Below are 25,572 nucleotides of genomic sequence, written 5' to 3'. Positions count from 1 at the left end.
TCGGAAGTGAAGGAGCGCCATTTGGAATGCAGACTTAGATGGAATGGTCTGCAGGCGTCACATTGCGTTTGCAGAGCCCCTAATGTACTTAAACAGTAGAAATCCCCCACAAGTGACACCATGTTGGAAAGTAGACCCCCTAAGGAACTTATCTAGATGTGTGGTGAGCGCTTTGACCCACCAAGGGCTTCACAGAAGTTTATAATGCAGAGCCGTAAAAATAAAACAAAAATTTTTTCCCACAAAAATTATTTTTCAGTCCCCAGTTTTGTATTTTCCCGAGGGTAACAGGAGAAATTGGACCCTAAAAGTTGTTGTCCAATTTGTCCTGAGTGCGCTGATACCCAATATGTGGGGGGAAACCACCGTTTGGACGCATGGAAGGGCTCGGAAGTGAAGGAGCGCCATTTGGAATGCAGACTTAGATGGAATGGTCTGCAGGCGTCACATTGCGTTTGCAGAGCCCCTAATGTACTTAAACAGTAGAAATCCCCCACAAGTGACACCATGTTGGAAAGTAGACCCCCTAAGGAACTTATCTAGATGTGTGGTGAGCGCTTTGACCCACCAAGGGCTTCACAGAAGTTTATAATGCAGAGCCGTAAAAATAAAACAAAAATTTTTTCCCACAAAAATTATTTTTCAGCCCCCAGTTTTGTATTTTCCCGAGGGTAACAGGAGAAATTGGACCCTAAAAGTTGTTGTCCAATTTGTCCTGAGTGCGCTGATACCCCATATGTGGGGGGAACCACCGTTTGGATGCATGGGAGGGCTCGGAAGGGAAGGAGCGCCATTTGGAATGCAGACTTAGATGGAATGGTCTGCAGGCGTCACATTGCGTTTGCAGAGCCCCTAATGTACCTAAACAGTAGAAGCCCCGCACAAGTGACCCCATTTTGGAAACTAGACCCCCCAAGGAACTTATCTAGATGTGTTGTAAGAACTTTGAACCCCCAAGTGTTTCACTACAGTTTATAACGCAGAGCCGTGAAAATAAAAAATCCTTTTTTTTCCCACAAAAATTATTTTTTAGCCCCCAGTTTTGTATTTTCCTAGGGGTAACAGGAGAAATTGGACCCCAAAGGTTGTTGTTCTATTTGTCCTGAGTACGCTGATACCCCATATGTTGGGGTAAACCCCTGTTTGGGCACACGGGAGAGCTCGGAAGGGAAGGAGCACTGTTTTACTTTTTCAACGCAGAATTGGCTGGAATTGAGATCGGACGCCATGTCGCGTTTGGAGAGCCCCTGATGTGCCGAAACAGTGGAAACCCCCCAATTATAACTGAAACCCTAATCCAAACACACCCCTAACCCTAATCCCAACAGTAACCCTAACCACACCTCTAACCCTGACACACCCCTAACCCTAATCCCAACCCTATTCCCAACCGTAAATGTAATCTAAACCCTAACCGTAACTTTAGCCCCAACCCTAACCCTAACTTTAGCCCCAACCCTAACTGTAGCCTTAACCCTAGCCCCAACCCTAGCCCTAACCCTAGCCCTAATGGGAAAATGGAAATAAATACTTTTTTTTTATTTTTCCCTAACTAAGGGGGTGATGAAGGGGGGTTTGATTTACTTTTATAGCGGGTTTTTTAGCGGATTTTTATGATTGGCAGCCGTCACACACTGAAAGACGCTTTTTATTGCAAAAAATATTTTTTGCGTTACCACATTTTGAGAGCTATAAATGTTCCATATTTTGGTCCACAGAGTCATGTGAGGTCTTGTTTTTTGCGGGACGAGTTGACATTTTTATTGGTAACATTTTTGGGCACGTCACATTTTTTGATCGCTTTTTATTCCGATTTTTGTGAGGCAGAATGACCAAAAACCAGCTATTCATGAATTTCTTTTGGGGGAGGCGTTTATACCGTTCCGCGTTTGGTAAAATTGATAAAGCAGTTTTATTCTTCGGGTCAGTACGATTACAGCGATATCTCATTTATATTATTTTTTTTATGTTTTGGCGCTTTTATACGATAAAAACTATTTTATGGAAAAAATAATTATTTTTGCATCGCTTTATTCTCAGGACTATAACTTTTTTATTTTTCTGCTGATGATGCTGTATGGTGGCTCGTTATTTGCGGGACAAGATGACGCTTTCAGCGGTACCATGGTTATTTATATCTGTCTTTTTGATCGCGTGTTATTCCACTTTTTGTTCGCCGGTATGATAATAAAGCGTTGTTTTTTGCCTCGTTTTTTTTTTTTTTTTCTTACGGTGTTTACTGAAGGGGTTAACGAGTGGGCCAGTTTTATAGGTCGGGTCGTTACGGACGCGGCGATACTAAATATGTGTACTTTTATTGTTTTGTTTTTTATATATTTAGGTAAAGAAATGTATTTATGGGAATAATATTTTTTTTTTTTTTTCATTATTTTGGTATATATTTTTTTATTTTTTATTACACATTTGGAAATTTTTTTTTTTACTTTTTTACTTTGCCCCAGGGGGGGACAATACAGATCGGTGATCTGCCAGTTTGCATAGCACTCTGACAGATCACCGATCTGATTGAAGTGCAGGCTGCTTCACAGTGCCTGCTCTGAGCAGGCTTCTGTGAAGCCACCTCCCTCCCTGCAGGACCCGGATCCGCGGCCATCTTGGATCCGGGTCTGGAGCAGGCAGGGAGGGAGGTAAGACCCTCGCAGCAACGCGATCACATCGCGTTGCTGCGGGGGGCTCAGGGAAGCCCGCAGGGAGCCCCCTCCCTGCGCGATGCTTCCCTGCACCGCCGGCACATCGCGATCATGTTTGATCGCGGTGTGCCGGGGGTTAATGTGCCGGGGGCGGTCCGTGACCGCTCCTGGCACATAGTGCCGGATGTCAGCTGCGATATGCAGCTGACACCCGGCCGCGATCGGCCGCGCTCCCCCCGTGAGCGCGGCCGATCGGCTATGACGTACTATCCCGTCAAGGGTCAGATAGGCCCAGGTCACCTCGACGGGATAGTACGTCAAAGGTCACAGAGGGGTTAAGTATATTTTGAGTTATTTTTCAATTTTTAAAATGACCAATATTATTATTATTATTATTTATTTATATAGCACCATTAATTCCATGGTGCTGTACATGAGAAAGGGGTTACATACAGAGTTATAGATATCATTTACAGTAAACAGGTTTACAGTGACACACTGGTACAGAGGGGAGAGCACCCTGTCCTTGCGGACTTACATTCTATGGGATAGTGGGGAAGAGACAGAAGGTAGGGGTGAGGCGGCGGCGGCTCTGGCAGTGGTGAGGCGGCGGCTCGGTTATTGTAGGCTGTAGGCTTTCCTGAAGAGATGGGTTTTCAGGTTCCGTCTGAAGAATCTGAGGGTGGTGGATAATCGGACGTGTTGAGGCATGGAATTCCAGAGGATGGGGGATATTCGGGAGAAATCTTGGAGGCGATTGTGTGAGGAACGAATAAGTGTGGAGGAGAGTAGGAGGTCTTGGGAGGATAGAAGATTACGTGAGGGAAGATAGTGGGAGATTAGTTCAGAGATATAGGGAGGGGACAGGTTGTGGATGGCTTTGTAGATCAGTGTTAGTAGTTTGAACTGTATTTGTTGGGGGATTGGGAGCCAGTGGAGGGATTTGCAGAGGGGAGAAGCAGGGGAGTAGCGAGGAGAGAGGTGGATTAGGCGGGCAGCAGAGTTGAGGACAGACTGGAGTGGTGCAAGAGAGTTAGCGGGGAGGCCACAGTGGAGGGTGTTGCAGTAATCGAGGCGGGAGATGATGAGAGCATGCACAAGAGTTTTGCTAGATTGTGGACTGAGGAAGGAACGGCAATGGCAATATTTTTGAGTTGGAGGCGACAGGAGGTGGCAAGAGCTTGGACGTGAGGTTTGAAGGACAGGGCAGAGTCAAGAGTTACCCCGAGGCAGCGGATTTCAGGAGCGGGAGAGAGCGTGATGCTGTTCACCATAATAGATAGATTGGGTAGGGGGGATACGTGAGGTGGAAAAAAGATGATGAATTCGGTTTTGTCTACATTGAGTTTTAGGAAGCGAGAGGTGAAGAAGGAGGATATGGCTGACAGACACTTCGGGATTCTGGACAGCAGGGAGGTGACATCTGGGCCAGAGAGGTAGATCTGAGTATAGTCTGCATACAGGTGGTACTGGAAGCCATGGGACTTTATGAGTTGTCCTAGGCCAAGGGTATAGATGGAAAAAAGTAGGGGTCCTAGGACAGAGCCTTGAGGGACTCCGACAGAGAGAGGGCGGGATGAGGAGGTAGTGTGGGAGTGGGAAACGCTAAATGTGCGGTTGGATAGGTATGAGGCAATCCAGGACAGGGCGAGGTCTTTGATGCCAAGGGAAGAAAGAATCTGTAGCAGTAGGCAGTGATCGACTGTGTCGAAAGCAGAGGACAGGTCAAGAAGGAGGAGGATGGAGAACTGTCTGTTAGCTTTGGCTGTGACTAGGTCATTAGTAATTTTTGTCAGGGCAGTTTCGGTGGAGTGGTGGGGGCGGAAGCCAGATTGGTGGTTGTCAAGGAGAGAGTTAGATGAGAGGTGGGAGGAAAGTTGACCATGGACATGCTGCTCAAGGAGTTTTGAAGCAAACGGGAGCAGTGATATGGGGCGATAGCTGGGCATAGCAGTTGGGTCAAGGTTAGTTTTTTTGAGGATGGGTGTGATGGTGGCGTGTTTGAAGGCAGAGGGGAAGGTACCAGAAGAGAGCGATAGGTTGAAGAGATGGGTTAGGGCTGGAATAAACGTGTTAGTGAGGTTGGGGAGCAGGAGGGAAGGCATGGGGTCAAGTGCACAGGTTGTGAGGTGTGATTTGGAAAAGAGGCGAGTAAGCTCTCCTTCAGTGATGTTGGAGAGGGAGGTTATTAGGGAAGGGCAGAGGTCTGGTATATGGAGTGGTTGGGGTGGTGGACAAGTAAAGGTTTGCCTTGTTTGGTCGATCTTGTTTTTGAAGTAGGTGGCAAAGTCCTCGGAAGAGATGAAGGGAGTTGGAGGTGGCAGTGTTGGGCGGAGGAGGGAGTTAAATGTGCTGAACAGTTGTTTTGGGTTGTAGGATAGTGAAGATACAAGGTTAGTGAAATAGGTCTGTTTAGCAGAGGTGAGGGCTGATTTGAAGTCAAATGTAGCTTGTTTGAAGGCAGTGAAGTCGTCTGGCAGGCGTGTTTTCTTCCAACGCCGCTCCGCAACCCGGGATGCTTGTCGAAGTTTTTTTGTGACATTGTTATGCCAAGGTTGCCTATTGGTTTGTAGCACTGTGCCATGCGTGAGAGGGGCGACTGAGTCTACACTGTGTTCCAAATTATTATGCACATAGAGTTTAGGAGTGATAAGGTTAGAATTTTTTGGTTTGTCATTTAAACTCATTGATGGTGATGTGTGTCAGGGCTCTTTATATCACTGAAAGCAATTGCAGATACCTGTGCAAATTAGTTTGGCAGGTGTGTCCAAATAAAGGCAAGACTACTTAAGAAGGCTGTTCCACATTATTAAGCAGCCTACATTTTTTGCCAAAATGGGAAAGAAAAAGGATGTGTCGGCTGCTGAGAAGCAACAAATTGTGGAGTATTTAGGTCAAGGCATGACTACAATCAACATTGCCAAGAAACTTCATCGTGATCATCGCACAATCAAGAAGTATGTAGCTGATTCCCAGCACACACGTGTGCGTGCTGATAATGAAAAATTGAGGACTCTTTCCAACAGGCAATTGCATAAGGTTAAAAGAGCAGCTGCAAAAATGCCTTGTCATAGCAGCAGACAAGTTTTTGAAGCTGCTGGTGCCTCCAACGTCCCCAGAACAACAAGATGCAGGGTCCTTCAGAGGTTTGCAGCTGTGCGTAAGCCATCCTGTTGACCACCTCTATCCACTGCAACAAGCAAAAACGGCTCCAGTGGGCCAAACGATACATGAAGACTGACTTCCAAACGGTTTTGTTCACCGATGAGTGCCGTGCAACGCTCGATGGTCCAGATGGATGGAGTGGAGGATGGACACCCCATGAAAACACGGCTAAGGCGCCAACAAGGAGGAGGTGGAGTAATGTTTTGGGCTGGAATCATGGGGAGAGAGATTGTCGGCCCCTTTATGATCCCTGAAGGGGTAAAGATGAACTCCATAATCTATGTGGAGTTTCTAAAACAACACTTCCTGCCATGGTTCAAGAGGAAGAACCGTGCTTTCCGCAGCAAGATCATTTTCATGCATGATAATGCACCGTCTCATGCTGCAAAAAACACATCTGCATCTCTGGCTGCTATGGGCATAAAAGAGGACAAACTTATGGTGTGGCCACCATCTTCCCCTGACCTCAACCCCATTGAGAACCTCTGGAGCATCATCAAAAGGAGTGTCTATGATGGCGGGAGGCAGTTCACATCTAAGCAACAGCTCTGGGAGGGTATTCTGTCCACATGCAAAGCAACTGAAGCAGAAACCATCCAAAAACTGACAAATTCAATGGACAAGAGAGTTCAGAAGCTTCTTTTGAACAAGGGGTCCTATGTGCAAATGTAACATCACCTAGAATAAAGTTTTCACTTGAAAACTGTTTGATTTCATTTCGTAATAAGCTGATAATGCTTATAACTTCACAACTGACTATTTTTTTGTTCAAAATAAAAAAAAAGGTTGAAAACTCTGCTGTGCATAATAATTTGGAACATGCATTTTGAGTGTTTATTTTTTTTAAAAAATATACTGTTTTCATAGGCAGTTTTTTCCAAAACATTGCAATTATACTAGAATAGTAGATGACTGGAAAATAACAATAACTGCAATTCAGATAGGTAATTTAGAGAAAATATGAGGAAATATCATTTGCATACTAATTTGGAACACAGTGTATGGCTGATGTGAGGGTCGAGTTATAGAAAGCGGTGGTGCTGTCCGTGTCGTGCAGTGAAGATATCACATACAAGGAACAAATACCACCGCACCATGACCATGACCACATATTACAACTACAGTGATCGAATAATATCACATACAAGAAACAAATACCGCTACACCATGTCAAGACCACATATTACCACCACATGGTAACCAAATAGCACATACAAGGGACAAACACCGCAACACCATTTCCAGACCACATGTTACCACCACATAGTGACTGAATACTACAATACTGATCAGTGATAAAAAAAACAAAACAAAAAAAACACAATACTATCACCATAAGTGCCAGTATTCACAGGAGATCTATACTTACTATGCAGTGTCTGTGTAGAGGTTATACAGTGATCACCGGTGACACTATACACAGGAGCTCTGTATATAGTGTATAGGTAATACAGTGATCACTGGTGACATTGTACACAGGACCTCTGTATATAGTATACAGTGTATAGTGTCAGTGTATAGGTAACACTGACTCACCAGTGACGTCTCTAGGTAAAGTCCTTCATCTTTCATCCAGCACAGACAGCCATCATTTCTTCCAGCCAGGGCTCGTCTCTGCAGGAAATAACACAGTTATCTAGAACTCCGCTTGCAGAACACATTACTTAATTTTTCCCAACTTCTACATTACACCACATGGAGAAAAAAAGGCGATATAGTGTCACTCTGCAAAGTAACAGGACCGCCCCCCCCATTTAAAACAATATACTCAAAATAAAATAAATACATCACTGCAGTAATAATATCCCTTAATTAGCCCCTATGATAATAATATTTCCCATCCTGGCCCTGTGTGTCTCATTTCTGGCTCCAGCCATATGTTCTCGCATCCTGCCCTCATGAGTATCCATTCTACCCCATATGATCTCCCCATCCTGCCCCATCTATCCCCATCGTATCCATCCTGACCCATGTCTTTCATTCTGCCCTGTGTCTCCAATCATGCCCCATATCTACATTCTGCCCATGCCTCCAGTCCTGCCCCCAGTGTGTCCAGCATACTGCCCCCAGTGTGTCCAGCATACTGCCCCCAGTGTGTCCAGCATACTGCCCCCAGTGTGTCCAGCATACTGCCCCCAGTGTGTCCAGCATACTGCCCCCAGTGTGTCCAGCATACTGCCCCCAGTGTGTCCAGCATACCGCCCCCAGTGTGTCCAGCATACTGCCCCCAGTGTGTCCAGCAATCTGCCCCAGTGTGTCCAGCATATTGCCCCCAGTGTGTCCAGCATATTGCCCCCAGTGTGTCCAGCATATTGCCCCCAGTGTGTCCAGCATATTGCCCCCAGTGTGTCCAGCATATTGCCCCAGTATGTCCAGCAATCTGCCCCAGTGTGTTCAGCAATCTGCCCCAGTGTGTCCAGCATATTGCCCCCAGTGTGTCCAGCATATTGCCCCCAGTGTGTCCAATATTGCCCCCAGTGTCTCCAGCATATTGCCCCCAGTGTCTCCAGCATATTGCCCCCAGTGTCTCCAGCAATCTGCCCCAGTGTCTCCAGAAATCTGCCCCCAGTGTCTCCAGCAATCTTCCCCCAGTGTCTCCAGCATTTTGCCCCAGTGTCTCCAGCAATCTGCCCCCAGTGTCTCCAGCAATCTGCCCCCAGTGTCTCCAGCAATCAGCCCCAGTGTCTCAAATATTTCCCCCAGTGTCTCCAGCATATTGCCCCCAGTGTCTCCAGCATATTGCCCCCAATGTCTCCAGCAATCTGCCCCAAGTGTCTCCAGCAATCTGCCCCCAGTGTCTCCAGCAATCTGCCCCAGTGTGTCCAGCAATCTGCCCCAGTGTCTCCAATATTGCCCCCAGTGTCTCCAGCATATTGCCCCCACCCCCAGTGTCTCCAGCATATTGCCCCCAATGTCTCCAGCATATTGCCCCCACCCCCAGTGTCTCCAACATATTGTCCCCAGTGTCTCCAGCATATTGCCCCCAGTGTCTCCAGCAATCTGCCCCCCAGTGTCTCCAGCAATCTGCCCACCAGTGTCTCCAGCAATCTGCCCCCAGTGTCTCCAGCAATCTGCCCCCAGTGTCTCCACCAATCTGCCCCCGGTGTGTCCAGCATATTGCCCCCAGTGTCTCCAGCATATTGCCCCCAATGTCTCCAGCATATTGCCCCCACCCCCAGTGTCTCCAGCATATTGCACCCAGTGTCTCCAGCAATCTGCCCCCAGTGTCTCCAGCAATCTGCCCCCAGTGTCTCCACCAATCTGCCCCCAGTGTCTCCACCAATCTGCCCCCAGTGTCTCCACCAATCTGCCCCCAGTGTGTCCAGCATAATGCCCCAGGGTCTCCAATATTGCCCCCACCCCCAGTGTCTCCAGCATATTGCCGCCAGTATATTGCCCTCAGTGTCTCCAGCATATTGCCCCCAGTATCTCCAGCATATTGCCCCCAATGTCTCCAGCATATTGCCCCCACCCCCAGTGTCTCCAGCATATTGCCCCCAGTGTCTCCAATATTGCCCCCAGTGTCTCCAGCATATTGCCCCCAGTGTCTCCAGCAATCTGCCCCCAGTGTCTCCAGCAATCTGCCCCAGTGTCTCCAGCAATCTGCCCCCAGTGTCTCCAGCATTTTGCCCCCAGTGTCTCCAGCAATCTGCCCCCAGTGTCTCCAGCAATCTGCCCCAATGTCTCCAATATTGCCCCCAGTGTCTCCAATATTGCCCCCAGTGTCTCCAGCATATTGCCCCCACCCCCAGTGTCTCCAGCATATTGCCCCCAGCATATTGCCCTCAGTGTCTCCAGCATATTGCCCCCAGCATATTGCCCTCAGTGTCTCCAGCATATTGCCCCCAGTGTCTCCAGCATATTGCCCCCAGTGTCTCCAGCATATTGCCCCCAGTGTCTCCAGCAATCTGCCCCCCAGTGTCTCCACCAATCTGCCCCCAGTGTGTCCAGCATATTGCCCCAGTGTCTCCAATATTGCCCCCACCCCCAGTGTCTCCAGCATATTGCCCCCAGCATATTGACCTCAGTGTCTCCAGCATATTGCCCCCAGTGTCTCCAGCATATTGCCCCCAGTGTCTCCAGCATATTGCCCCCACCCCCAGTGTCTCCAGGATATTGCCCCCAGTGTCTCCAGCATATTGCCCCCAGTGTCTCCAGCATATTGCCCCCAGTGTCTCCAGCAATCTGCCCCCAGTGTCTCCAGCAATCTGCCCCAGTGTCTCCAGCAATCTGCCCCCAGTGTCTCCAGCATTTTGCCCCCAGTGTCTCCAGCAATCTGCCCCCAGTGTCTCCAGCAATCTGCCCCCAGTGTCTCCAGCAATCTGCCCCAATGTCTCCAATATTGCCCCCAGTGTCTCCAATATTGCCCCCAGTGTCTCCAGCATATTGCCCCCACCCCCAGTGTCTCCAGCATATTGCCCCCAGCATATTGCCCTCAGTGTCTCCAGCATATTGCCCCCAGCATATTGCCCTCAGTGTCTCCAGCATATTGCCCCCAGTGTCTCCAGCATATTGCCCCCAGTGTCTCCAGCATATTGCCCCCAGTGTCTCCAGCAATCTGCCCCCCAGTGTCTCCACCAATCTGCCCCCAGTGTGTCCAGCATATTGCCCCAGTGTCTCCAATATTGCCCCCACCCCCAGTGTCTCCAGCATATTGCCCCCACCCCCAGGGTCTCCAGCATATTGCCCCCAGTGTCTCCAGCAATCTGCCCCCCAGTGTCTCCAGCAATCTGCCCCCAGTGTCTCCACCAATCTGCCCCCAGTGTCTCCAATATTGCCCCCACCCCCAGTGTCTCCAGCATATTGCCCCCAATGTCTCCAGCATATTGCCCCCAGTGTCTCCAGCATATTGCCCCCAATGTCTCCAGCAATTGCCTCCAGTGTCTCCAGCAATCTGCCTCAGTGTCTCCAGCAATCTGCCCCAGTGTCTCCAGCAATCTGCCCCAGTCAGTGTCTCCAATCTGCCCCAGTGTCTTCTCTCCAGCATCCCCAGTGTGTCCAGCAATATGGCCGTTCGCAAAGAAAAAAAAAACAAAAACACGTTCTCCTCACCTGTCCTGTGCGCTCCAGCGGCGAGCTCCCTCCTGCAGCGCGCACTCGCCGGCGACTGACAATGACGTCAGACGTCGGCGACGTGTGTGCTGCACCTGCGGCAGACTTCAGCTGCCAGCCTCCAATTGGCTGGCGGCTGTTAACTATTGATGTGTGGGCGCGCGCCCGCACGTCAATACTGAAACTGCCGCAGCGCCGGTAGGGGCCCGCTGAGCATATGAGACGGAGCCCAATGCGGGCCCCCTCTCTGCCCACCGGGCCTATACGCCAGTCAGGGCAGTAATGCCCTGACTGGCGGTGGGCAATCTGAGCGGTAGCCGAGGGCCCCCCCACACCGCTGGGCCCTGGGCTACCGCCCAGATTGACCCTATTATAATCCGCCCCTGCCTATGAGACTGCCAAGTTTGGGTCCGAAAACCTGCAGCCTGTCCAGATCTCACAGTCTGTAACCTGGATCGTTAATGTCAGACATGTGAAACCGGCCTTAGTTTTAGTGTAGTGTGAATCCCATGTCACAGTTAATTATGATTAAAAGTTGTGGCTAATACACTGTCACATGGATAGCTATTCAGAGGCAATTCATGAGTTAATTAGAACTCAATCTGGGAGTGGCTTTGTGCGACTCAATGTGAGGCGTTACCAGGGCCGGACTGGCCATATGGCAAATGCCATGAGGGCCAGTCTGGTCGTGGGCCACCTTGCATGGTATGTTGTTAACAGAATTGGTGTTCTCAAGACACCCATACTGTTCAGAGCTCTGACGAAGCACAAAGTCGCTGACTCAGTCACTTATCCCAGCAGGCCACGGGTATCATTGGAAATATTGCTCTTGTAGTAAATCTTGCTTTCCTCCTTCTAGGTTAATATTAGTAATATATCATACATCTGGTGCTTGGGGACGTGACAACATGGGCCTGTGTGATTTCAAATGCCAGGGCTGAATTCAGTCCCAGTCCGTACTTGGGCGTTACCTAAGGATATGTCATCTCCACACAGCTTACACAGCCCAGGAGATGAGGTCTGATACTTCTCCTTATTAGAAGTTTAATCTTTGTGAAGTGTAATTTCGGGTGTCCCAAGAAAGAGGAGGAAGGAGGCTGAAATACACCAGCAAGAAGATATTTAATATGGTGAGGGTTTATAACGTGGTATCCTTAGAAGGAGAGAGAGCCTGAAATGCATAGATGTCCCTATGTTTCTATATTATTATTGATAATTATTAACCAAATAAATAAATCTTAATGGATTGGTGCTGTGCCCACTGGATGTTTACTGCCAGTCGGAGGATTATATATGGGTTTGATATATTTTTTGTGGAAGTGGAGAGACACAATGGCAGTCCCCCACCCAGAAAAAGTGAGTGATTAATACTAGTTAGTTTAGACTTTTTGAAAGTACCCTGATTTATTTGGTTACTCGCTGTCAGTTTTTCTTCATTTCATTCCTGTATATTGCCTGCCCGATTCCCGCAGTAGAGAGGATTCACCAGTTGTGACTTACAGATGAGTAATCAGTACATTTTGTGGAGGTTTTTGCTGGCTTACGAGTAGTAGTTACCTGTTACTCGCAGTGTGCAAATGAAGACTGCTATATAGCTACATCATCATCCTATATTCCTCATTCTAGTCAAAAGCCCTTTACCAGAGGCATACATATTTTTGTGGGGGTCGGGAGAAGTTGCCAGTGACCGGCCTCACTCTAGTTAGCCACATAGTCACTAGAGGACTTTTCAAAGTATGCTCTCTGTGAAAGAGTTTTAGAGGAAAAGTCCATTTACACAACCAACTGGCAGCATGAGACAACTTTAACCGGTCGGCAGTCATTTGACTGCCTGTTTACATAGGCAGGCCAAAGCAAATAATGCAAACTGAGCAATCTAGACTAGATTGTTCAGTGCGCATAGGCTACCATGGTTCTTGGCAGCATGAGTCCTTTGTACCTAGGACGATGCACTACAGAGAAAGATGATCTTTTATGTTATGCAACAGATGAAGCCCTTGATGAACAAGCATTTGCTCATTCATCTGGTGATCAGCAGCCTGTTTACATAAAAAGGCACAATTCCCTTGCAGTGTAATTGCCCATGGTTCCGTCAGCATGAATCAAATGGCAGGTTCCCCTAAAGTGCGGAATTTAGAATAAAAGATGACACATAAATCTGTAAATATTGTTCTAATAAAAAAATAAATAACAGTAGAAATATATCAACAGCATTTCAGAAAAGGATTGTTTGTCAGAAATATAACACTTTGGAGTAAACACTTACTTGCAAACCAGAACTGAAACATTCTGTTAAAATATCCTGATGTTTTGGTTCATTGACTATTTGAAGAACTTTTATTCGATTCTCAGTTGACTGTGAAGGTGACAAAAGATGCACCAAAAGCCTTACCAGCTGAAGACGAAAAGTATCAGTACATAGATGTAGTATAGTCTTCCACTGATGTTTTGGAGTGCTCACTTTACCTGAGCCCTGCAGAAGGAGCAAACCTAGAATTAGAACATATACAGCAAAGAAAACTCAAATGCAGTCATTGGAAAGACGATTACATTCACATATGACAGATTTGTTGCATACAGTATACTTCAGAATGTGGTGGTTTCTGCAACATGTGAGTGAATATTTAAAAACGATCAGAATTATTACTGAACTTTGCGCTACAAGTGAATTTCTCCTGGACCTCCATCTCAAAGTAACAGTCATAATGTGAAAAATGAAAAGTCATTATTTGTATAGGAGTTGGGAACAAAGCGAGAGTCCAGTGTATCTATGAAAACCTTTCGAAGACAATAACCCTACTCAAACCAAAAGCAAACAAAATAATTTGATCCACACTCCACCCCCAAAAAAGCTATTACAGTGTAGCATTTTAATTGTTACTTTTTGAGATGATTGTATGATTTCTCATCCAATCCTTAATTCAGGATGCATTGCTAAACATTGCATCTCTTCTCTGTCCTGCTGAGTGATGGGTAACAAATTCATAGACTTCTCTTGATCTACAGTGTGTCCGTAAAGTCATGGGGCACTTTTGACCAATCACGGGATCTATTTATAGTCTACATTTTGGAGCAATCATATCAGACCTGTTCATGAGGAAAGATAACAAGAAACAATCAAACAACACAAACTCATTTAAGCTGTTGCTGAGCCCCCAGTCAGATTAACCCCTGATAAACTGAACTCTGATTAATATACTGCAAGGTCTGTGACATTATACAACCACAAGCTTATGCCAGCTGTGTGGTTTTCCATGTCAGTCGAGATGTGGGCGTACAGAGGAAAGTTCAGTGTGTTCTGTGGCTCGCTAAATTCGAATCCTTGACCAAAGTGCTACGTGAATATCAGCGCGTATATAATGATGCGCCACCACATAGGAATAGGGATAAGCATTTGAAGGAAACTGGAAGTTTTGGTGGAGAAACCCTGTGATAGGCCCATTTTTTTCGCGGAGCGATCTGACGGCAAACACCAAATTCAAATCTGTGACCAAAGTGCTACGTGAATATCGGTGTGTTTATAACAAAGAGCCACCACATAGGAATAAGCAGTTGAAGGAAACCGGCGGTGGAGAAACACTGTGATAGGCTCATTTTTTTTCGCGGAGCAGTCTATGACAGCAAACAGGTATCTTGACATGTTGGAATTGTATGCAGTGCCACAATTTCCAGAAGGTGTCATCTTTTAACAGGACGGCGCTTCTCCACACTATGCAACCATTGTTCTTGAGTTTCTGGATAGAACATTCCTCGGTGGTGGATAGGCAGGGGTTCTGTCAAGCCATGGCCACCACGATCCCCGGATCTAAAGCCCTTAGACTTTTACATTTGGGGTTATGTGAACAAACATGTGTATATTGAACATATCAACGACATTAATCACTTAAAACAGAGAATCACAGATGTTATTCACTCTGTTACACCAGACGTCCTTGCCCGTGTGTGGCAAGAACTTCACTATCTTTTGGATGTGTGTAGAGCCCCCCATCGAACTGCACTGAATATGTATGAAACTGGGAGAGTTTTTCTTTTATTTGGAGCAGATTTCCCATTTCTATCGTTTTTTGCTGATTTCCAGTGACTGGTCAAATGTGCACCATGACTTTACGGACACAATGTATATTAGTTATGTTCTAATCTTTCCTTTTCTATTCACCCATTTTTTAAGTGCCTATTATCTGCTTTCTTTCTTGCTACATATTGTGGGCCGTTTTCAGATGTACAAAAGTAAAGTGCTCATCTATGGGAACTCTGCATCTTACTCTGCTAGGACTTAAAAATTCAGAACTCTTATTTATACTGATCTAGAAATATGACTTGTGAAATTGCCCCAAATAAGCCTAGACTTGAGTGTTCATGTTTTACTTGTTTCTTTTCACATTTCAAGAAAAACTGAATACTTAAAAAATGTGAATTTTTTGTATGCCTAAAGGTATCAATACAGAAGAAGCTAAAACGCCTAACCCAGCACTTCTACTTTCAGTATCAGGAGGTGAAAGACCATCCTGACGCAGCATTGAAAGCAGTCTGCTGGTGTCATGGGCTAAAGTTTGTTCCTTATTTGTTTACTGAAAACATGGATCATCAAATAGCACAAACATTACAAATATAAGAAAACCATATGTTGGTAATTTAAAAAAAAATGTCACATACGAATGAGAGCATGATTGCTTCAATCATGATTCTTAATAATTCACTTTGAAATTCCTTTTTTACATGGAAAACATTCAAATGTAACTCGTCTTCAGATGCTTCTAAACACAAATCGGGGTCCACTTTTTCTTCTGCAACATCTAAAACAAAGAAAAACAAAATCAAGCAAATGTCATGTTCACAAAATGTAAATATTGGCATCTAAATCTTATCTCTATCTGCACAAATATAGAAATGAGTTCTTTTGAATGAAGCAAAAGTACAAAATATGACGACTTTAAATGGAGAGTTGCAGCACATTTTAATTCTTACTCACTGAAACTGTTATATGCAAAGGAAATTTGGGACACTACATATATATATATATAAATAAAGGCAAAACTTGCTTAGCCACAGAGTGTATTATTCTACTACAGCCACAGCCTGAGGATGCAGATACGTTGAGAGCTGCCAACCATGAGAACAAGTGTTGGTATGAACCGCTGCCCTCAAGTATTTAGTATCGACCCTCTGGTTGACATAAAAGCGTTAGGCTGACTAAGTAATTCACTATCTATGAACAAAAATCTGCCCATGTAAATGTGCATGTAAAAGTGTCAGTTGTTGGGGCTGGAAGCTTCAGCTGTTAACCCCTTCATGACCTTGGGATTTTCCGCTTTTCCGTGTTCGTTTTTCGCTCCCCTCCTTCCCAGAGCCATAACTATTTTATTTTTCCGTCAATTTGGCCATGTGAGGGCTTTTTTTTTTTTTTGCGGGACGAGTTGTACTTTTGAACGACATCATTGGTTTTACTGTGTCGTGTACTAGAAAACGGGAAAAATATTACAAGTGCGGTGAAATTGCAAAAAAAGTGCAATCCCACACTTGTTTTTTGCTTGGCTTTTTTGCTAGGTTCACTAAATGCTAAAACTGACCTGCCATTATGATTCTCCAGGTCATTACGAGTTCATAGACACCTAACATGACTAGGTTATTTTTTATCTAAGTGGTGAAAAAAAATTCTAAACTTAAAAAAAATAAAAATTGCGCCATTTTCCGATACTCGTAGCGTCTCCATTTTTCATGACCTGGGGTCAGTTGAGGGCTTATTTTTTGTGTGCTGAGCTGTTGTTTTTAATGATAGCATTTTGGTACAGATACTTTCTTTTGATCGCCCAATATTGCATTTTAATGCAATGTTGCGGCGACAAAAAAAACGTAATTCTGGCGTTTCGAATTTTTTTCCCACTACGCCGTTTAGCGATCAGGTTAATGTTTTTTTTTATTGATAGATCGGGCGATTCTGAACGCGGCGATACCAAATATGTGTAGGTTTGAGGTTTTTTTATTGATTTATTTTGATTGGGGCGAAAGGGGGGTGATTTAAACTTTTATATATTTTTTTCACATTTTTTTTTTACTTTTGCCATTTTTCAATAGCCTCCATAGGAGGCTAGAAGCAGGCACCACTCGATTGGCTCTGCTACATAGCAGCGATCTGATGTTCGCTGCTATGTAGCAGAATTGCAGGTGTGCTGTGAGCGCCGACCACAGGGTGGCGCTCACAGCTGCCGAGGATCAGTAACCATAGAGGTCTCAAGGATATATATATATATATTTTTGCCTCTTTGACGTCACGAGTGCAAAATATCTAGTTAATAAACCTGGGCCAATTGATATTGGTAAGTATGATTGCCATTAATTATACTTTTTTAACATCATACAACAAAAAAGCTTTGTAAACCTTGATAAATAAGTCTGTTGACACCAAGAACTGTCAATCGCTGAAGTCTTTGCACAAACTCTGATTCAGAAGCGCTTATTGGATTTTCTTGACTCATTCTTCTGTGCATTAGTTCTGTAAGTGCACTACTTGCAAATGAACGCATAGTCATTAAAAGAGGGTCTGACTGTGCAAAAGGTAACCTTTGTGCACCTAGGAAGCAAACATACATTGTTTAAGTGTATAACAAAAGTAAATAGTTTCTATACTGTTATTTTATTATTTTTACAATATTTAAATGTTTCATATTTTTAATGAAATAAGTAAAGAAGATAGATTATCCTGGTTGTATATGCTGTTGTATAAAATTATTGGCTGGTCAGAAAAATAGAAAGTTCACATATGCACACTTGATTTGCAAGCTGTTACTTGGTAATGTGTTTTAAAGAATCCCATTTACACAAAAAGGTTGTTTTTACAAGCTGTACCATGGAGCTGTAGGGAAGGTCTGTTACGTAACATTATAATACAGTGTGCATACCCTTGATGAGGCTGATGTACTTGCTTTAAAAATTAATGTCAAAACGGCTGTATAATCCTATTTGAAATGCTACCCACTTCATTTCAAAATGAGCATTTTTGGAGGTCTTCCTTTGGTTCATCCTCACCACCCTTCCGTTACGTTTCTGCATCAGTGATGATGTCTTTGACCTGGATATGTGATTGCTAAGAAATGGTGGGATGCGCCAAACAGATTTTTGTTGCGGCTTTATTTTGTGGTTGGGAAGTTTAAATAAGTTCTGACATGCATTTTTGTTTTTTGTCTTCTGGTAGCACTGCCCATATATTGGTGTTTGCATGCATGGCAATTAATAACATAAATGGGTTAATATTGTAAGCTCTGTTAGTCTTATAGGAAATTACTTGATTTGTTTTATTTATACACACACAGCCAAAATGTGAAAGGTCAGCTGGCTATGTACTTTAGTTGGGCCAAAACCATATGAAATAATAATCAAGCCGACGCTTTTACAGTTTTTCAGTGGCTTGGGAAATCTTTAGTAATGTACCAAAGAAACTCACAGTACAAATGTATTAAATGGTCACTGTTATTTCAACAAACTTATGGGTATTAGATTGCCAATATAGTAATATGCTTCCAATAACATTCTTGCTTCATCAAACATTGCTCTAAAGTTATGCCACTTGGTGCCCCCTTCTGATAACTTGCTGTCCCTACAGTTATGGCCACTTGGTGCCCCCTTCTGATAACTTGCTGTCCCTAAAGTTATGTCACTTGGTGCCCCTTCTGATAACTTGCTGTCCCTAAAGTTATGTCACTTGGTGCCCCTTCTGATAACTTGCTGTCCCTAAAGTTATGCCACTTGGTGCCCCCTTCTGATAACTTGCTGTCCCTAAAGTTATGCCACTTGGTGCCCCCTTCTGATAACTTGCTGTCCATGAAGTTATGCCACTTGGTGCCCCCTTCTGATAACTTCCTGTCCCTAAAGTTATGCCACTTGGTGCCCCCTTCTGATAACTTGCTGTCCCTACAGTTATGGCCACTTGGTGCCCCCTTCTGATAACTTGCTGTCCCTAAAGTTATGCCACTTGGTGCCCCCTTCTGATAACTTGCTGTCCCTACAGTTATGCCACTTGGTGCCCCTTCTGATTACTTGCTGTTCCTAAAGTTATGCCACTTGGTGACCCCTTCTGATAACTTGCTGACCTCACAAGCCTGATGCTGCTCCGGCTCCCACACTGACACAGAACCTCCTGTTGCACACAGCCTCTCATCATTTGCAGACTCAGACTGTCCACAGGGTACAGGTGAATTCCCTCGTTGAACCCAGTGTAGGAATTGGTGCCCACGCTTCTACTTGACAGACTATAGTTAATACACTGTCTCAGAATTTATTACCAAACTACCTAGTTTATTATTATATAGAAGCATAGGTTGAGCTGACATAGAAAAGCCATAGCCTTCTCAATATTGCCGCAGGGGCGGTTTCCCCACCAATCACCTGACAGCTTCCTGCAGTTTAAGGACTGCTGATACCTGTGGAATGCCCTTGTATGAACAAGTATCCCGACTCAGAGCTAATAGGGTCTCTAGGCCAAGGTGAGACATCAGACTAATACAAACAAATGTGTGTGTCCCTTTATGTTTAGATAATTAAAATAAATTAATTTTTTACATTTCTATCATCATTTTGCACTCGGAGTAAAACTGCTCTTCATAATTTGAAGAATGTGTAAACCTGTACAACACGATTGGTAGATCTGTAGTTGTAGGGGTCCCACAATTGGGGTACCGACTGATTACGGGTAGGAGGTCCTTTGCCTCCTTTTTAGATAGAGGGGTGGTCTTACATGCGCATGGCTGACTGTTCTCACACAATCTTTTACACAGTGAGAGCAGCAGTGGTGCAAATGCATAGCTGCAATTCATTTAGATAAGGGGAGCATGATACCTGTTCTAATGAGCTGTTGCTAAGGTGAGACCCCATCAGTAAAACATTGACTTCCTGTATTGGGGATGGGTTATGGGAGTTGTTTGTGGGTCATAACCTTAAAATAGGCGTCACACCAATATGTAGAGCAACCATAAGCAATATGGAAGAAATGCAAACTTTATTATCAACTTGCTCTAAAAATGTTATAATTTAAAAACTTCTAGAAGATAATTTAATTGTAATACCCTGAAAACAAGTCTGTCGTTTATCTGCAAAATGTGCATCTATAAATAAGGAATTTGAAATTGGCGTTGTGGTAAAACTGCATGCAAATACTTTCACAATCTTTCCATTGAAATGTGCGGAGAATGTGACGACCGGGAATTGGTGACCGAGGGCCACAATGCCACCTCAGTCTGACAACAAGCAGTAGAAATTCTGCTATAATAGTGTTATGTATAAAAATATGTTTAGCATGACATTTTCATAAGATCAATAGAAATTATTTCACAAAATAATCCCTTTCAACAGCATGTTTCATCACATATCCTTGTATTAGATTTTTTTGTTTAATATGTTGAAATACTAAGCCTCAGGAACATTGGATTTCTCAGCAACTCAGTAGGCTAATGAACAATGCAAATAGGCAAATGGGCAACTTGGTGGCTCAGTGGTTAGCTCCGCAGCGCTGGAGTCCTGGATTCAAATCCCACCAAGGACAACATCTGCAAGGAGCTTGTATGTTCTCCCTGTGTTTGTGTGGGTTTCCTCCGGGTTCTCCACTTTTCTCCCACACTCCAAAGATATATGGATAGGGAATCTAGATTGTGAGCCCCATCGGGGACAGCGATGATAATGTCTGTAAAGCGCTGTATACGTGTGTAAAATAAATCTAGCAACACTAACTATGGGATGCATAAATATCAGGCATGATAACTATACCATAAAGCTTATACAACCTTAATGTTACTGAAAATTAAAGGAGGTGTCCACTATTGGATAACCCCTCCGTAATTTCTACAATGCCCCAAATAAAATAAAAACAAACACATACCTAACCCCGGGAACGGGAGCAATGCCGGAGCGATGCCTAACAGCACTCATTGAATTTCGTCTGATGGAACTGGCATGTTGGTGCTGAGAGAGACAGCACCAACATTATGCTCAGTCCAGCAGGTACGTGTTATTTGGGGCACTGTAGCATTTAAGAAGGAATTGTCTCGTGGTGGACAATATCTTTAATGGTTACCATAACTACAAATACAATAGCAACTATAGAATTGTTTTTGCAATCAATCACTTACTACTTACCGGTCGCACTTTTTCTTTTAGTGTATTTTGCATGCGAAGATTGAAGAAAACTAGAAGTGGTGAAAATATTTTGAGGATCTTGGTTTGAGGTTGTCTTTATGAACTCCACAGCAGAGTGTAAAATTTTAAATTGCATTGCAACAGCAATGTCTGGAAAAGAAAAACACCAACACAAACTTATTGTGAGTCAAATCCAATCTCGTAAAAGGAACCTTTTATATCCAAAAATACTATTTACCTGCAGAAACAGAGTTAATGTGAGGGCAAATAAGGTTAAAATTCTGCTTGTCTCTTACTGGAAGGAAGAGTGGCTACAGGGAGAAAATGAAGTTTTATCATTCCTTTAGCCGTTCACTTCCAGTGATGGGGCGGTTATAGTCACCCGTGACTACAGTAACAGCGCTGTAATCACTGAATGAGAGCCGCTCTGAAGCACGTGGGGATGGTCATTTTTGCAGTGTTCACCATGCAGTATATATAACTTGTTATATTTATTCTCCAAGTCGTTACATTTACAGGGAATAACAAGCCTGAATTTTTTTTTGTGCTTTACTACTTTTGCACACAAAACCAAAAATTTTTGGGACAGAAATATTTTGTTATTATGTCACTATATTTTTACAGTAATAACGTTTTTGTTTTTTTTTAATCAAAAAAGCTGTCTGAGGGCTTCTTTTGGTACATTTTCAGGTACATATAACTTTTTAAGTCCATTTTTTCGATAATGTGAATGTTTAAAAGCAACAATTCTGCCACAGGTTTTTTTCAGAAGGATTTTGTTTAGGCATTCATCATTATGCAGTATAAATGAAGTGTTAACCTTATTCTGTAGGGCAGTACGATTACGACAATAGCACAGTTATTTTTCTTTATATTTTATTTCTGCACAATCTACAATAAAAACACTTCAAAATGTGTATATATACACTCTCACACATCAACAGTGAGGAAAATCAGGATTTAATACACTGCCAATTTTGCAAGTTTTCCCACCTACAAAGAATGGAGAGATCTATAATGTAGCGCCCCCACTGCCGCAGGGCCGAGGGGTACCCGGTACCGGGCCTCTGAGTCTCTGCTCTGGGGTTGTCACGGTGGCTAGGCCCCGGTCCGTGACCCTGCCGAAGGGCGCTCAGTATCTAATAGATGTGGATGGTGGTGGTGATGCGGTGCAGTAAATAACGAGGACACCAGGTTGCAGTCTCTTTACCTCTTTACTGAAGATCTCTGGGTCCTCAGTCCGGAATACGGTTCACCAGGCTACGCAAGTCCGGCCGGCCCAATGGCACCTCCAGAGTTCTCTTTGCAGGTGGAAATCTGTGCCTTCCTGCTAGCGCTATGTGTTGTGGTCCTCCACTGCTGGGCTTACGGGATAGTACCCCACAACTGTTGTGTCTGTTTCTGATGTTCCCTCACAACTCGTTCGGATGATGTTCTTCTCCCCCGTCCCTCCCTGATGTTCTGGTTAGGATGGCACCCGTATGACAAGTAGGCTCGGAGCTCTTCCGGGACCCTAGAGTCGCCCCTCTCCTAGTGCGCCCCCCATGTCTTCATAGGTGATGTATGTGAGACAGCCCGCCTGAGACTGACTGTCCTGCCGTTGGTTTGAAGTATTGCTTGAAGCTAGATTTATAAATACTTCCTCGGCGTTCCGGCCGCCGGTTGTGCGCCTCAGTAGGATGTTGCCTCGGTCTTACAGCACGACTCCTACTGGTATTTCTCCTCTTGCTTTGATCTCGTTTCTCACTCAGCACAATATATCTCGCTTCTATTCCTTTCTTAGGGCACCGCCGCTATGCTGAGCAGGCACGGTCCCGTGACATTCTTTCTTGTAGCCAGGCCTCTGTCAGGGTCCCAAACCTGACAGGGACCCTACCGAATCTTCCCCCACAACACCCTCTGCCACAAGGTGTTGCCTGGTTCCAACCCAGTCAGCTTTCTGTCTAACTTCCTGCCTGACCCCCAGTTTACCCACAGTGGTGAGGAGTGGCCTAATAAATAGCACCCTTAGCTCCCCCTGGAGGCCCGACTGTGAAATGTATTGGTGTATGTGATACCTGGTCAGATGAACTCCTTCAGTACTATCAGACGTACCATAGCCCCCCTTAGCGGCGGAGCCACAGTACTGCAACGACCAGGACTCTGGGGCGCTGCACTCCCCCCCGGTTAAATCCAGTACTCCGGGACTGGGAAGAAAACAACAATACAGGTTAGCAAAAAGACATACAATTTTTGTGAGTGCAATAACAGTAAGCATATTTAAACAGGCTTCCCTTTATGGGAGGTGAGGGCACTTGAACGTTACAAACATGGTTAAATATTATAGCAACATGCTATAACTAACTTTCTTTTACCAAACCGGGTATTCTACTAAGTGCAAAATTGTTGAACAATAATTTAACATTGCCTTTAAGGATGTACACTCTAAATCCACTAAAGACCTTCTTATAACACATTATAAGGCAATTAACTTCATACTCCTTCTTTAAATCTGCAGGACCGCCTGTCCTAGATGCTCCAGACCTACTGCCTCTCCTTTCTTTACAGGACCGCCCCTTTCAGCCCGGGCCTACTGTCCTTCCACTACTATACACAGTATAGAACATAACATTTACTTTCAGTTTGAAATCACTGAGCCATCCCTACATGACTCCTAAGAGGACTCACTGATTAACCCCGTACGGGTTCACTTTCTGTCCTCATTGTTCTATCAACGTTACCAAACATTTCTTACAATCAACTAGTTGGATACACATAACTTTTATATGTAAGCATCATCATCACTTTCTTTTTGTCAAGACATTATTGCTATCTATCTGTCTTAAAGCAATACCATTCTTTAAGTGCAACAAGTGAACATCCCCTTTAAGAGGGGATCCAGTCTGTATGAGGTAGCACATCTTCTCAAGCTACCAGTCCGTACTCAGCAGAGGCTCCGGTGCGGTATCTTAGCAAAGAGTCCTTCTTTAAGTAAAACCAGTAGGGAGCACCTTTAAGGAGGTGCAAACTATTTACAAGGAGTTTGTATCATGCATTGTTCATGATTCAGCAGTTCTTTGATAACTTGACAAAGGTAGAAAACAAACAAAAAGCAATAGGGATCCCGGGTCAACAAAGGGATCCCTTTAAGGATAACCCTAGTCGGGTTTAAAGCAGCAAAACAGCAGGAAACAAACAGTTAACTATTTACAGTTTCAGGTTTCCGAGGGTTAGTTGGACGGCTTCCAGGGCTGCACCTGGCACTTAACCCTTCTTGGCCTGGGAAAAGTGAGGTCCAGGGTTATACCCAGTGCTGGACAAACGCCGTTAATCCGTCTTGCATGTACAGTTAAATCGGACGCAGCGATGGAGGTCTGCGCAGCTTGAGTAGGGGCATTTGCTGCAGCAGAGGTAGCGGCTGCTGCAAGATCAGTCACTAGAACGGTCAGCAGCTGTGGCACTAGCAGTCACTGGAGTGATGTCGGTTGTCAGGGCAGGGTTGTCCTTCATACCTGCTTCAGATGCGGTCCCTCCGGTGCCGGTCTGCTCCGTCTCCGCTGGGGTCTGGAACGCTGGTTGCGGGGCCTTGTGCTGCGACGTCGTCATCTCTGCTTGCAGCATCCCGCTTTCCGGCAGGGCCTTGCTTTCTGGCTTCGGAGCCCTGGAACTTCTCTCCTGCTCCGGACCAGACGAGGCTGCCGACAGGCGTCCGGCGAGGCTCCCGATGAAGATCTTCTTCCACCCGGCCTCAGTGCTCAGCTGCGTCCGCCGGGGTCGGTCGCTGAGCTCTTCCACTCCGGCCTGCAGGAATTCAGCATCAGCGGTGGAGGCCTGGTTGCGGTGCCCCTCCGGGTGGCTGGGGGAGTCCTCTGCTCCGACCCCACGCTCCGGCTCCGGGCGGCTCGCCATGGCGTCCTCCATATCGCTGACTTCTTCTTCCTGGTCCTTTTCCCGCTCTCTCCTTCGTGGGCGGTTTCGCTTTTGTTGTCTCCGCCCCCCATTGAGGATCAGTAGGCGGATCTCGGCTGCTGACGGACACGTCCTCAAGGGGCCGAGATATTTAGACTGGGCGGCCATTGTCTTTCGCGCTCTTCAGCTTGTTCACGCCCACTTCCACGCCCTTCTTCTTCTCCTGCGCTCTCCTTAGCGCTGTAATGGCGGCAGTTTTGGCGCGAACTTCTGGCGGCAAGTGGCAATACACAGTCTTTGCAATAAGTCACAGTCCAAGCACAATAAATCACAGTTCCAAGGCACACATGACCTGATTCTTCAGGCTTAAGTAGATCCTGTTCGTGACGCCAAGTTGTAGCGCCCCCACTGCCGCAGGGCCGAGGGGTACCCGGTACCGGGCCTCTGAGTCTCTGCTCTGGGGTTGTCACGGTGGCTAGGCCCCGGTCCGTGACCCTGCCGAAGGGCGCTCAGTATCTAATAGATGTGGATGGTGGTGGTGATGCGGTGCAGTAAATAACGAGGACACCAGGTTGCAGTCTCTTTACCTCTTTACTGAAGATCTCTGGGTCCTCAGTCCGGAATACGGTTCACCAGGCTACGCAAGTCCGGCCGGCCCAATGGCACCTCCAGAGTTCTCTTTGCAGGTGGAAAT

The 25,572-nt window shown here is 45.3% G+C and overlaps 1 protein-coding gene across 1 annotated transcript in view; it reads right to left on the bottom strand.

The window, feature by feature from the left end:
* The window catches only part of LYST (lysosomal trafficking regulator), a 591,077-nt gene that overhangs the window by 250,938 nt on the left and 314,567 nt on the right, over nucleotides 1-25,572 (bottom strand). The window contains exons 27-30 of the mRNA XM_077289098.1: nucleotides 20,991-21,140; nucleotides 17,245-17,436; nucleotides 15,522-15,661; nucleotides 13,135-13,341 (exon numbers count right to left, since the gene is read on the bottom strand). Of these exons, the coding sequence (XP_077145213.1) occupies nucleotides 13,135-13,341; nucleotides 15,522-15,661; nucleotides 17,245-17,436; nucleotides 20,991-21,140 (689 nt within the window). The remainder of the gene's footprint in view (nucleotides 1-13,134; nucleotides 13,342-15,521; nucleotides 15,662-17,244; nucleotides 17,437-20,990; nucleotides 21,141-25,572) is intronic.

This window comes from Ranitomeya variabilis, chromosome 2, assembly GCF_051348905.1.
Source record: "Ranitomeya variabilis isolate aRanVar5 chromosome 2, aRanVar5.hap1, whole genome shotgun sequence".
Classification (NCBI taxonomy): domain Eukaryota; kingdom Metazoa; phylum Chordata; class Amphibia; order Anura; family Dendrobatidae; genus Ranitomeya; species Ranitomeya variabilis.
The sequence above is the reverse complement of the archived record's forward strand: the minus strand, read 5'-3'. Positions and strand labels throughout refer to the sequence as shown.